The sequence below is a fragment of the Nematolebias whitei genome, unplaced genomic scaffold (genome assembly GCF_014905685.2).
Source record: "Nematolebias whitei isolate Nwh7 unplaced genomic scaffold, NemWhi1 Nwh_scaf_104, whole genome shotgun sequence".
Classification (NCBI taxonomy): Eukaryota; Metazoa; Chordata; class Actinopteri; order Cyprinodontiformes; family Rivulidae; genus Nematolebias; species Nematolebias whitei.
In genome coordinates, this window is record NW_023618649.1 from 1 (window position 1) to 13,551 (window position 13,551).

The following is a 13,551-nucleotide window of genomic DNA, read 5'->3' on the forward strand; positions in this document are numbered from 1 at the left end:
TGATTATTTTAGGTACCGTTTTGATCATTTTAGCTTCTGTTTTGATCTTTTTAGCTTCTGTTTTGATCAGCCTCATTTCTGCTTGGTTTAACCTTAGTTTATTTAAATTTAGTTTATTTTTAACATTTTCTACTCAAGCTACGTTGGCTCCCAGAAGCTCTGACTGGCTTCAGCTCGATGTAGGTTCCAACTGAAGCCTGGTTCTGGTTTAGTTAATTAGAGGAGAAAGTCCTGGTCCGGTGTTTGGGCCAGGACTTTACGATGAGTTCTGAGTGTTTCAGTCCAGAACCTGCAGGTGAAGGACGAGTGTCTCAGTGTCTGATGAATAAAACAGAGTCTGGAGGACTCCGGAGACCTGATGTGTTTGGCTTTTTAACCTCTCAGCAGAACTGTCAGAACCGGGCCTCTGCGGACCTCTTAGTGCCCATCATTTCAGTCAAAGGTCATCATCAAAAGGCGGACTGGGCCGAGGACCGAGTCCAAACCCACCAGACCGGCTGGACCCTGCAGTTTTCAGCCCAAACCTTCAGTCTCAGAATGTTAACGAGACGTTTTATCAGCCGAGGGTTTTTAGCGAGAGGAGAGCCGAAAACCACCGGGCTCAGACGAGGAACCCAGTTCTGAAGGACTGATTGGTCCAGAACAAATCCAAACATTAATCAAAAAATATAAAGTCTAAAAATGTCTTTGTTCGGCTCATTTCAGCTCATCTTCTGCTGCTTTTAGCCACAGTTTCCCTCATTTAGTCCTTGTTTTGCTTATTTTGGTATCTGTTCTCATTTTAGCTAATAAAATGCTAATTTTAGCTGAAATTCTGCTAATTTCTTGATTTAGTACTTCATCCTTCTGATTTTGGCCCATGCTATTTTAGTCTATGTTCAGCCTCTGTTCGGCTTATTTTACTGTTTTGCTAATTTTATCATTTATTTTTCACTCATTTCAGCTTCTGTTCTTCTTTTCAGCCTCTTGCTTATTTCAGCTGGTTTTTGGTTAATTTTAGCTGCTGTTCGGCTCATTCTGGCTCCAGTGTTTGGGTTTAAAGATGAAACGGTTTCAAAAACTTCCCTGAAATTCAACAGAAACAACTTGAGGTTATTTTTGTGTTTGTTGTCTGATGAGACGAGTCACTTTTCATTGTTTGTTGTTTTGAACTTATACGTTTATTATTAAATAAATAAATCATTACTTATTAAATAAAGATTTGTTTTTAAATAATAAAGATTTGTTGTCTAACTTTATAAACTGGTTCAGTTCGAGTTGTTTTGTGTGTACATGTGATCAGAGCGGAGGAATGTTCAGGGCCTGGTGTGTGGATCAGCTCCGAGTGTGGGACTGCTTGTGTCGTTTGAACACCTGAGACATTCAGCTGTTCCCTTTAGTCCTTTAATTTATTTTTGCCTGTTTATTGACATCTAAATATTTCTGCAGACTTGTTGTTAAGGAGATTATAGAAGCATGACGGGGCCATAAATGAATAAAATCAATAAAAAACACGCAGCAAGTTCTTAAAATCAATCCAGACCGGACAGGAAACCAGGACCGTGGATCAGTTGTTGTGCTCTGGACGGCTTGTAAGAGATTTTAAAACGATTCATCCAAGCCAACAGTCCAAGAGGCTAAAAGCCTGAACCAGTTCCAGGTCTTTGGAAAGGAGACTTAAAACTGGATTTATGTGTTTGTCTGATCTGAAGCAGAAATAAGACCCAGACTCCTGACAGCAGAGAGACCACATGAAGCCAAGAGACCAAGTCTTTTACCAAAACTCGTGACTTCAGACTGATTGTCATTTAGATTCAGGAAGTTTAGGTTCAGGTTTTACTGCAACATCTCAAGAGTGGTTCTGACTTAAGGGCAGGAAAAACCTGGATATTATCAACGAAACAGTGAATGCACAGATGTTACGTTCTCTAAAAAATGGACCACAAAGGTTAAAAGACTGTGAACCTTGACTAGAGCCTTGAGGGACGCCACAGTTCTGAGGAGCTGCAGAACAGAAGAACTCCTGTTGGTCAGATTTCCATTGGTACTGACCGCTTGCTCAAGTCCTGACAGACGTTCTGGTCCACAGTACCGAAGGCAGCAGGAAGGTCTAAAGCACTAAACCAAATATAAACTCTCTGTGTCCCATGTAACTCCTCCACAGACATGACTCCGCCCACCCAAAGCGGTGCTCAGCTGTTGTAGGTTCCTAATTACTTCCTGTTTCGGAGGTGGTTTCAAACGTCCGCTCGGGGACGTTCAGGTCTCAGACGTGTCAGATCTGGATTCTCCGTGTCTCGTTTAGTTTGGGTCCACCACCACAGCTAACAGAACTTTTATTAAACCCTGTCAGGAGGAGAAACAGAGCCTGAACTTGTTTTAGCTGCTCACACGCCTCTCCCTCCCGGGGGAGTCATGCAGGGGGGAGGATGCTGTCAGCCTGACTGACAGCTCTGTCGGCTGATCGAATTAATGCGGTTGGTCTCAGCCGACTGCGTTCCCACCGATGAGAGCAGATTTGTGGAGCATCATGGCCATCAGCTTTGATTTGCTGCGACACGAGATGTTTACGGAGCCGGAGGAGAGAACGGAGAGGCTGCAGCCTCCGGCCGCTCTGAGCAGGCTTCGGATCAGTTTACACACAGAACGCACCTCATGGGTTGGAGAGCAACGTGCACTGAAAACGTGCAGCGTGGAGACAAACAGCTGCTGCAACTCACTCCGGTTTTTAGTTGCTTTGCAAAGATCAGGACTAAAAAGACGAGGCGGTGCCAGTTTCACGGCTGAAAACCAGATCCTGTGAGGACGACCAGACCCCCAGGACGGGTCAGAGGTGGTTCTTCAGGAGGACAGACCTGACCCTGCAGAGCAGCAACAACGACCTGCGAGAGTCACGAGCCTCACCGAGCAAAAGACAGAGTCCAGGAGGAGACTCACGGAACCGGATTAAACCAAACCCTCCACGGAGATCAGGGCCTTTGCTTAAAACCACTAAGACCTGATCCTCTTTAACAGTAAAGCACGGTGGTGGCAGCGTCATGATATGGGACGTTCTTCAGGAATTGATTTAATCTGAAGCTGCTCCGTCTGCTGAACTCTGACAGGAACTGCTCCTGACGTGTCGGCACAGTTCACATGTTCACATGTTTAGATGTTCACATGTTCATATGTTCACATGTTCAGATGTTCAGATGTTCACATGTTCACATGTTCAGATGTTCACATGTTCACATGTTCACATGTTCACATGTTCAGATGTTCAGATGTTCAGATGTTCACATGTTCAGATGTTCACATGTTCACATGTTCAGATGTTCACATGTTCAGATGTTCACATGTTCAGATGTTCACATGTTCACATGTTCAGATGTTCAGATGTTCAGATGTTCACATGTTCAGATGTTCAGATGTTCACATGTTCAGATGTTCAGATGTTCAGATGTTCAGATGTTCAGATGTTCACATGTTCAGATGTTCAGATGTTCACGCTGGTTCAAAGCAGAAGAGTCAAAATGAAACAAACCACCTCACATTTCACTAAATGTTCTGCAACAATTATCGATAAAGTTTTAAACAAACGTCTGATCCAACAGGAGGCGGCTGATTTATCTCCTCAAAACCTTTAAACCCAAAGTCAGGAGGAAATGTAAGTGTGTGTGTGTGTGTCTGTGTGTATGCACGCGTGCGCGCGTGTGAGCTCGATGGGGGAAAAGGTTGATATTTAAAAAGACATTAAAACGCTGAAAGACGAATAGTGTCGGACATTTTTACGCACTGCAGGGCTCTCGCTGTGCACACACACACTACAGCAAGGTCGGACGAGTGTGTGTGTGTGTGTGTGTGTGTGTGTGTGTGTGTGTGTGTGTGTAAAGGGCAGCAGTGGGAGGTTGGTACCTTATGGCTGAGAACTCCTTTTTCACATCATTTTGACACACACACAGGAACTTCCTAAAAAATGAGACGTCAACAGCTCTGCAGGCTCAGAGGTGTCCTCCAAGGACAGCTGAGTTTCTTTCCATTGTCATTTACGGCAAAAAGAACGACACTAACAGGTGTGTGTGTGTGTGTGCACGTGTGTGTGCACGTGTGTGTGTGTTCATTAACACTGACGACTCCACCATCATCAGCTGTTTCCATCAGCTTCAGACACACGATGACCTTCAGTCCAGCTCCACTTGGTTCTGATCTGATGTTCTGACTTTACCGGGTCACCTTCAGCCTCTCGGACCTGGAGGGACCGTGAGACGTCTCCAACATCAAGACTGAACTTAGACGACCCTGAAGGACGGTCTCACACTTCATACAGGACACCTGGAGACGAGCTCCTGGTCCGAGGGGCCACTCTGCCTTCAGAACTCACAGAACTCGTCTGGACTGAAAGAACAGGTGTTTTAACACGACACCGGGGTGGAAAGACATCAGCAATAACCTCGGAGAAGCAGCTGCTCAACAGTTTCAAGGGTCAAAGGTCAAAGGTCATCTAAAACAACATGGCAGCACAACTTAGGTCTGAAAAGTTTCATCTGAAAGAACCACAAGTCTTCTGGTCCAGAACCAGACCAGAGGACAGATGTTTACCCAGAATGCACTGCAGCCAACAGCTCCTCCAGCTGTCAGCACGGTGGTGGAGGGCTGATGGTTTGGGCTCCTGTCAGTCTCTGAATGGACTAGAACTCCTCTGTAGACTAAAGGGTTCTGGGGTCCAACAGACCAAACTGGGTCCAACAGAACCATGATCCCAACACCAGCAGCTGGTCTACAACAGAACTCGGAGAGCTGAGCAGAACCCTCAGTGATGGAAAGTAGAGTGGTCCAACACCACAGCATTTATAATTTATGTATAAATATAAATGAGTCCACTGTATAACAGAACCAGAACTTTTACCCAGAGACTGAACGCGGTACCACCAGCTCTCCTCTGGCATGTTCGTACGGCAGCCCAGAAGGGTCAAAGTACAAACCAACGACCAGGAGAGGAGCCAGCCATGGAGTCACATGACCCGCATGACGCATCAAACACCCAATTAGAGCTGAAGGTTAGAAAAACATCTGAAGGAACTGCACGACCCAACACAACTCAACACTACGAGGTTTATCTCCATTATTTAGTTCTGGGCTTCAAACGTAAAAACTGCTGCTTGGGTCACGGTTTCAGCTTCAACTTCCTGTTCCATTCTTGTGTCCGGTTTATTATTCTGTATTATATTCTGTGTATATTGTTATTAATTATTATTATTATTTAGGGTTTATAAGCACTCAAACATGGAACTTTCACCTTAACAGCAAAATAATCCATTTTGATGTAATCTGCAGCTTCACCACTAGATGGCAAAATAAATCTGAGCAGTAATCGTGTTATTCAATAATAATAATAATAATAATAATAATAACAATAATAATAATGTTATTCAAGTCAACCTTTATTTCTGCAGGTTCGTCTCATTGAGTCACGAGGACTCTTTTTCAAGAGAAACCTGTTTCAAATGAAAACCACTGACGAGGTACAGACAACAATGAAACAATCATAAAAAAGAATAAAAAAAAAAAAGTAAATAAAGGAAGTGATATAAAATGAAATAAAAACAGATTATAAGACGGTATAGAAAACTAAAAACAGGAACTGAACAGATGTTTGAAGCCACTTAGAGAGGTCAAAGGTCGAGAGCTTCAGATCTTTTTACAAGATATTCCAGGAAACAGGAGCGGAGCAGGAGAAGGTCCTTTTGTCTAGTTCAGTCCACACTGAGGGAACACTGCAGGTAATGATGTCCTGAGAGCGCACGCTGTAGCTGCACTCACACAGAGACATGTAGGAGGAGATGTATGAAGGCAGCAGACCGAGAAGTGATTTAAAGATGAAAATGGTGGGAGAGTCTGTGTGAAGTTAATGGTGACCAGTTAACCAGTTATGGGCAGTTATATCTAAGTAAGCTGCTCTGCACTCTGACGTGTAACAGTTGTATAAATAAAAATATAAAAACTGTGTTTTAAAGCAGCGAATGATAAAACCAAAGCAGCTGATTCCATCTCAGGTGGTGAAACTGCAGAAGCTTGTTGGGTCGTGGCAGCGTTGGACCACATTAAACTGCCCAGGTGGTCCTAACCAAGCGTTTGGGGACCGGTCTGGGCCTTGAAGTCCATGTTGGACCCTGAACTCATTCTGGACTCTGACAACCCGGTGCTTCAGTTCAAAAAGAAACGTGTTTGTGGTTCAGACCCTCGTCAGCCATGTTTGATCAGATCTTCCTCCTGACCTCCCTGTTCATCACCTGTACAGGTGCAGCTCTAATATCAAGTCATTCGTGTACCGAACCCCAAACGGACTCAGTGAACCCTTTGAATCGGTCCACTTGGGTTCAGTTAAATAAAAACATCGGGCCAAGAGTGTTGTCGCGGGTTTCTTACTTGGGATGCGTGAACTCGTCCACGAGCGTGACCTTCTCCACCAGGTCTCCTCCCACCGTTCGCACCAACTCGTAGAAATCGTTCACGGTGAAGCTCTCTGGCTCCGACTCGCTGTCTTTGGCGTCTGGTAACCAGAAGGCGATGTCGTTGTGGAGCGCAGGATACTTACTGAGAGGCTGAAACAATAATGAAACCTTCTTAATTCAACATCACCAACATGAATCAAACAGAGTCAGAACAAACCAGCGCTCGGAGAGATCGCTCGACTGAGGAGAGAAACCAAAGGCGGTACAGTTCATCAGGCGACAGAAGAACCGACATTTATTCAGTGTGAGACTAAAGTCCCTCGTGTGCCAGGTTATTATTCTGGGGATAACTTTTATTACTCTGACAGGCAGATCCAGGGAAGGAGTTTGTTTTCTTCATTTTAATATCAAACACTGAGACGTTCAGATCCTCCGGTGCTTCTGTTGATCTCAGACGAGAGCAGCCGCCATGCACAGGTGTTGAGCTCAAACCAGTTCTGACCCGGCCTCATGAAGAAACCAGACTTTATTTGGTTTTGGGAGGTAACTGGTCCACACCTCCACCTCCTCAGCCACATCCTCCAGAACATCCTGAGGGACCCCAAGGTGCTCCCAGACCAGAAACAGTAGACATCAGTCCCCAGGTGTCCTCCGGGTGGAACCTGCCTTGAAACCACCCTGACTTGTCCACCAGACGTCAGCACCTTCAGACTCAGACCAAGACCTGGGTTTGTCCTGGACCAGTCCAACACAGGCATGTTCGGACAGACTCAGAACTATTAATGAGGGTCAGAGGACCCTCTCAGAAGAAGACGTGACAAAGGATCCAAACTCAGACCCAAGTGTCGGGAGCAGATGAAGTGCAAACAAAAAACATTTTGTTGACAACTCAAAATTCAACACAGAAAAGAAAAATAATCCAAAATAATAATCTTTAGACTGGAGAAACCATGAAACAAAAAGGACGAGCCACAAAGACGACTCTGGTTGAACCAAGAACCATCAACACAAAAACACGGACCTTTAAAGTCCAGCTTTCTTTCCTTTCTAAAGACAGAAGCGAGTGTTTCTTAAACACGACAACGATGTGCAGACACACAAACTCTGCGAGCCAGAGGCTCAGCTGCTGAAACTACCTGACTGGATCCAGCAGCTGAACTGTCTCTGAAAAAGTGTTGTAGGCTCCATCATCCAGGTAGACGACAACAAGAAGGTTAAATCGTGACATCTGGACCCGTTTCTTTAAGTGAGAAACGTTTCGTCCCCAGCAGTGAGGCAAACTATGAGACAGATCTGCTGGCAGACCGTAGACTGAGGAAGTCCTCTGGATGGGGCTGAAACGTTTCTCACTTAAAGAAACTGGTTCAGATGACATGATTTAACGGTTTCTGTTACTGTAATCCAGGCCAGGTCAGTACCTGACCCCAAAAACAAAACTCTGACTGTTCTATGACACACCGGACCAACAGCCTCATTACTGCAGACAAGGACTGACCTGTTGCTCCGTCCTACCATCACTCAGATACTTAAACTCAACTTGAGGCAAAGATGCACCCCGACCATACAAGGACCAGACTCAGACTCAGAGGAGCTGACCCTCATCCTTTAAGGTTTATGGCCTGAAGACACCAACAGAACCACATCATCTGCAAAAAGACCGGGGTTTCCCAAACCGGATCCTGCAAATAGGATTGGAGGAGTTCAGTTCTGGTGGAGTCCAACCCGCACCGGGAGCAAACCCAACTTTGTGTCATGAATCTGGACAGCGGTCTTATGTTGGTTATTCACTTTAGAGCCGTTCCTGTAATCCCAACATCATATTCAAGTCTCTGTAGTAAAATATTGTGATCAACTGCATCAAATGCAGCACTGAGGTCTAACAGGACCAGTAGAGACACAAGTCCATTGTCTGAGGCCATGAGAATATCATTAGTGACTTTTACCAGTGCAGATTCAGTTCTATGATAAGCTCTAAACCCTGACTGAAACTCTTCAGATTATTTATTTGTAGATGATCATGTAACTGATCTGCAACTATTTTCTCTAGAATTTTTTAGATGAAAGTTAGATTAGATACAGATCTATAATAGGCTAGGATTCATGAGTCAAGGTTATGTTTCTTAAGTAAAGGTTTAATTACAGCAACCTTAAAGCTCTGTGGTACATAACCATTTATTAGAAACAAATTAATTAGATCCAAGACGTGGTTATTAATTAATGGAAATACCTCTTTAAACAGTCTGGTTGGAATTGGATCTAGCAGGCATGTGGATGGTTTGGACGAGGTTATTATTTTTGACCATTCAGAGCTCAACAGGACAAAAACTGTCCAAACATAAATCAGGTTCTAGTGACATTTTTAAAGTTGTCTCATCTGACACAGAACCAGAGGCGATAGTAGGAATGTTGGTTTGAATTTTCTCTCTAATTGTCTAATTGAAACAATTTTATTTATAAAGAATCTCATGAAGTCATCACTACTTATAGTTGTAGAGATACATGAATCAGCAGCGATAAGATTTTTCATCAGACTAGCTATGGTACTGAAAATAAACCAGGGGTTATTTTAATTCTCCTCTATTAAAGATGAATAATATAAAGTTCTAGCTTTACGGAGAGCTTTTTTATATGTTAGCAGACTATCTTTCCAAGTTAAATAAAATTCTTCAACATTAGTAGAGCGCCATTTTCTCTCCTGGTTTCTAGATGCTGCTTTAAAGTACGTAACTCAGAATTGAACCAAGGAGCCAGTTTCCTCTGATTGATTACTTTCTTTTTCAGTGGAGCAATTTTATCAAGTGAAGTTTGCATTGAAGTTGTAAGATGATCAACTAGATGATCTAAGTCTCTGTTCTCTGATGCATTACTCTGCAAGACAGAGGAAAACATTGATGGAAGAGATTGTTTCAATTTGGTTACAGCATTTTCTGATAAGCACCTGCTGAGATGAAATTTACTCTCAGTGACTGTGTAGTCATTTAATGTAAACTCAAAGTTATTAAAAAATGGTCGGACAGAACAGGATTTTGAGGAACTATTACCAAGTCCTTAATCTCTACACCATAGGTCAGAACTAAATCAAGAGTGTGATGATAAGAATGAGTAGATGTGCGGACGTTTTGGGTAAAACCAAATGAGTCTATTAAATTATTAAAGGCTATGTTTAAACTATCACTTTCAACATCCACATGAACATTGAAATCACCCATTATGATGATTTTATCAGTATTTAATAATAAGTCAGTTAATAATTCTGAGAATTCAGACAAAAAACTGAGAGTAAGCGCCTGGTGGACGATATATAACAACTAGTAAAAGTAGCTTTTCTGATTTCCATTTAGGATGGGATAGACTTCGAGACAATGACTCAAAAGTATTATAACTACTAATTGGTTTAGTATTAATCACTAAACCTGACTGAATAATTAGGTGGAGTGGATTAATTTATACTAACAAAATCTTCTTGAACAAAATACCCTCAAAGGGATACTTGGAGTTGTAAACCTCCTTCAAATCAACAAAACCCACATGGACCAGACAATAAAACTGCCACGACTCCTTCCTGAGTCCGAGGTCTGACCGTCAGGTCTGACCGTCAGTCAGTCTTCCTTCCAACACACTAAACGCTCTGCTCTTTCGGCTCATAATGAATTGGTTCTGTTCACAGGATTTCCATCGATTCTTCCTAAGTCTTGCAGATCTCGTCAGACCATTGACGTGTCTTTACTGCACTGATCTTCTGAGGTCTCCCCAGAGGTATCCCATAATGTTTAGAGTGGAAAACCTCACATTTACATTTCCCGACTATTTAGGAATGAACAAATTCGAATTTCTTCTAACGTCTAACTTTATTCTACCAACAAAACGCGGCCCGGTTTACAATGAGTTGATTGTTTCATGAAGTTCTGCACGGTTTGCTTATTGCAAGCCAACACGTTTCTATTTCACTCAATAAAATGTGATTTGTTCCAGGTGCATTACAAAACATTTTCTATTAGTTCTGGTTTCTGCACACAGACGCTGTTTCCTGCATGGCTCTGGGCAACCTCAGCTGATTACTTGTGGATCAGACAGTGGAGCGTCTCGGCCCAGGAGAGGTGCTCTGACCCGGGGAAGGGGATGAGCGGAGTTCCCCTGATGTCTCTGAAGGAACGGAGTTCATCAATAAAACCAACGAGGACTGAGAAGTGGACAGCAGCGTCTTTTATTTTGCTTCACATTAGTTCTCTGCTTGTTTCTGCCTTTCAGAACTTTAATAATCTCTTTTCCACCTCCCCGTCCTCATTTTATTGCTCCTAATCATCAGCCTCCTTCTTTATTCTCTCAGTTTGCCTTTGAGCATCTTATTATCACTCATCTCACTGTAAAATGTTTATTGCTGATACTTTTTGTTTAACTCCCCTTTTCACCCCCTCTCCCAATGTAGTCCCCCCCCCCCCCCCCCCTCCTTTCCCTCTCTGCCCTCCAACAGTCACTTGAAATGTTCTTCATTAGTGCAGACGAGGGCTGACAACAAGCACTTTAGCGGGGGACAGGGTAACCGCCGTGTGACCCCTTTGACTGCGTGTTTTTGTGCGATAGCGGTGATGGCGGTGGGGTCAGAGGAAGTGACTGGTACCGGCTGGTGTGGAACCCCCCCACTGTCAATATGTTTTATACATTAGGTCAAGAGGCAAGAAAATCAACAGACAAACAAATATAAAGAATAAAAGTGTTAAAAACATAAAGACCTGAGGCAGGTTAGATGGTTGATGAGTTTCAGTTCTTCAGGTAATGTTTTGGGTAAAACGGTAAATTATTGCACAAAATGGTTTGTTTTGCTACTAAAGAGACAGATTTTAATATAATCTTGTCACAAAAACACAATTTATTCTCATCTCGTTTGATGAATTGATGAAAAATACCAAAGATAACACAAGCTGACAGACCACAAACAAGGTGATTTTTAAAGAGCTAAAAAACTGATGATCTACCAAAGGATGGAGCAGCTCTCAGGTCTTTGATGGATTTGGTCCTGTTTCTTAAAGACATGGCTTTCAGATACAGTTCATGAGCTGGAGAGGGATTTTTAGGGAATATTAAATGTCTCACCTGTGTATCAGGGAATGACAAGTTTTCATCTAAAAACACTGGAGTGTGAAAGCATCTTAAGTCTGAACAAAACAATGAAAAATCTTCAGAAGCCTGGAAAACTATGGGTTATACTAAATAGAAACGTTTTTGAAAGTCTGGCTCCTCGGAAGTAAAACACATAAAAATGAGAGAAGTGGCCCCACCACCTGCAGGAGGGGCCACAAAAGTCGGGTGCATGACTCCATGTTCAGTGGTCAAAGGCATGGACCTTGGTGCTCTGACCCTGGTTTACCAAAGCTGCTTTTGGGACATGGAACATGATCTCTCTGGAGGGGAAGGAGCCTGAGCTTGTGCATGAAGTTGAGAGGTACTGACTAGATCTAGTTGGACTCAGCTCGACGCACAGCATGGACTCTGGAACCAATCTTCTTGAGAGGGGCTGGACCTTATTCCACTCTGGAGTTGCCCATGGTGAGAGGCGTTGAGCTGGTGTGGGTCTACTTGTAGCCCCCCGACTTGGTGCCTATGTGTTGGAGTTTTCCCCCGTAGATGAAAGGGGCTTCCCTGCGCCTTCAGGTCAGTGAACGGGCTCTGACTGTTGTTTGTGCCTACGTGCCAGATGGCAGTTCAGAGTATCCAACCTTCTTGAAGTCCTTGGCGGGGGTGCTGGAAGGTGCACCAGCTGGGGACTCCTTTATTCTACTGGGGGACTTCAATGCCCACGTGGGTAATGACAGTGTGACCTGGAGGGGCGTGACTGGGAGGAACGGCCTCTGCTCTGAACCCAAGCGGTGTTCTGGTGTTGGACTTCTGTGCTCATCATAGTTTGTCCATCACGAACACCATGTTCAAACATAAGGGTGTCCATAAGTGCACGTGGCACCAAGACGCCCTAGGTCATAGATCGATGATTGACTTCATAGTCGTGTCATCTGATTGCAGTCGTTTGTTTTGGACACTCGGGTGAAGAGAGGAGCTGAACTGTCAGCTGATCACCACCTGGTAATGAGTTGGATCAGATGGTGGGGAAGATGCCGGACAGACCTGGTGGACCCAAACATGTAGTGAGGGTTTGCTGGGAATGCCTGGCAGAAGAAGCCGTCAGAGATCTTCAACTCACACCTCAGAGAAAGCTTTAACCACATCCCAGCTGCGGTGGGGGATATTGAGTCAGAGTGGGCCAAGTTCTGCACCTCAGTTGTTGAGGTAGCCGTCTTGAGCTGAGGCTGCAAGGTTGTTGGTGCTTCTCACGATGGCCTTCCACAAACTCGGTGTTGGACACCCCGGATAAGGGACGCTGTCGAGCTGAAGAAGGAGTTCTATCAGTCCTTGATGGCCGGTGGGACTCCGGAGGCAGCTGAGGAGTACCGGAGGGCCAAACAGTCTGCACCCTTGGCTGTTGCTGAGGCAAAAGCTCGGCTGTGGGAGGAGTTCAGTGAAACCTTGGATAGAGACTCTCGGTCAGCTCCAAGAAGATTCTGGCAAACCATCAGATGGCTGAGGAGAGGAAAGCAGCACTTTACTAACACTGTGTTCAGTGAAGGTGGGGTGCTGTTGACCTCAACCAGTGATGTCATCAGGGGTGGAAGGAATACTTCTCTGACCTTCTCAATCCCACCAGCATGTCTTCCATGGAGGAAACAGAGTCGGGGTCTTTGGGGATGGTATGCCCAGAACTATGGCTGAGGTCGCCGAGGTAGTTAAAAAGCTCCGAGGCAGTAGGGCTCCGGTAGTGGATGATTTCCTTAAGGCTCTGGATGTGGTGGGGCTGTCTTGATTGACACGTCTTTGAAACGTCGAGTGGACATTGGGGGGCAGTGCCACTGGATTGACAGACTGGGGTGGTGGTTCCCCTCTTCAAAAAGGGGGACCGGAGGGTGTGCTCCAATTACAAGGGCATCACTCTCCTTAGCCTCCCTGGTAAGGTCTATTCAGGGGTTCTGGAGAAGAGAGTCAGATCATTGGACTGGATGCCTGGATGGTGTTAGTGTTTGTACCTGGATGGTGTTAGTGTTTGTACCTGGATGGTGTTAGTGTTTGTACCTGGATGGTGTTAGTGTTAGTACCT

General features: G+C 44.4%; 1 protein-coding gene across 1 annotated transcript in view; it reads right to left on the minus strand.

The window, feature by feature from the left end:
- Nucleotides 1-6,384: 6,384 nt before the first annotated feature.
- The window catches only part of LOC119429210 (phenylalanine--tRNA ligase, mitochondrial-like), a gene marked incomplete at its 3' end in the record, with an annotated part of 16,452 nt that continues 9,285 nt past the window's right edge, over nucleotides 6,385-13,551 (minus strand). Inside the window, exon 3 of the mRNA XM_037696885.1 lies at nucleotides 6,385-6,560. Coding sequence (XP_037552813.1) covers nucleotides 6,385-6,560 — 176 coding nt within the window. The remainder of the gene's footprint in view (nucleotides 6,561-13,551) is intronic.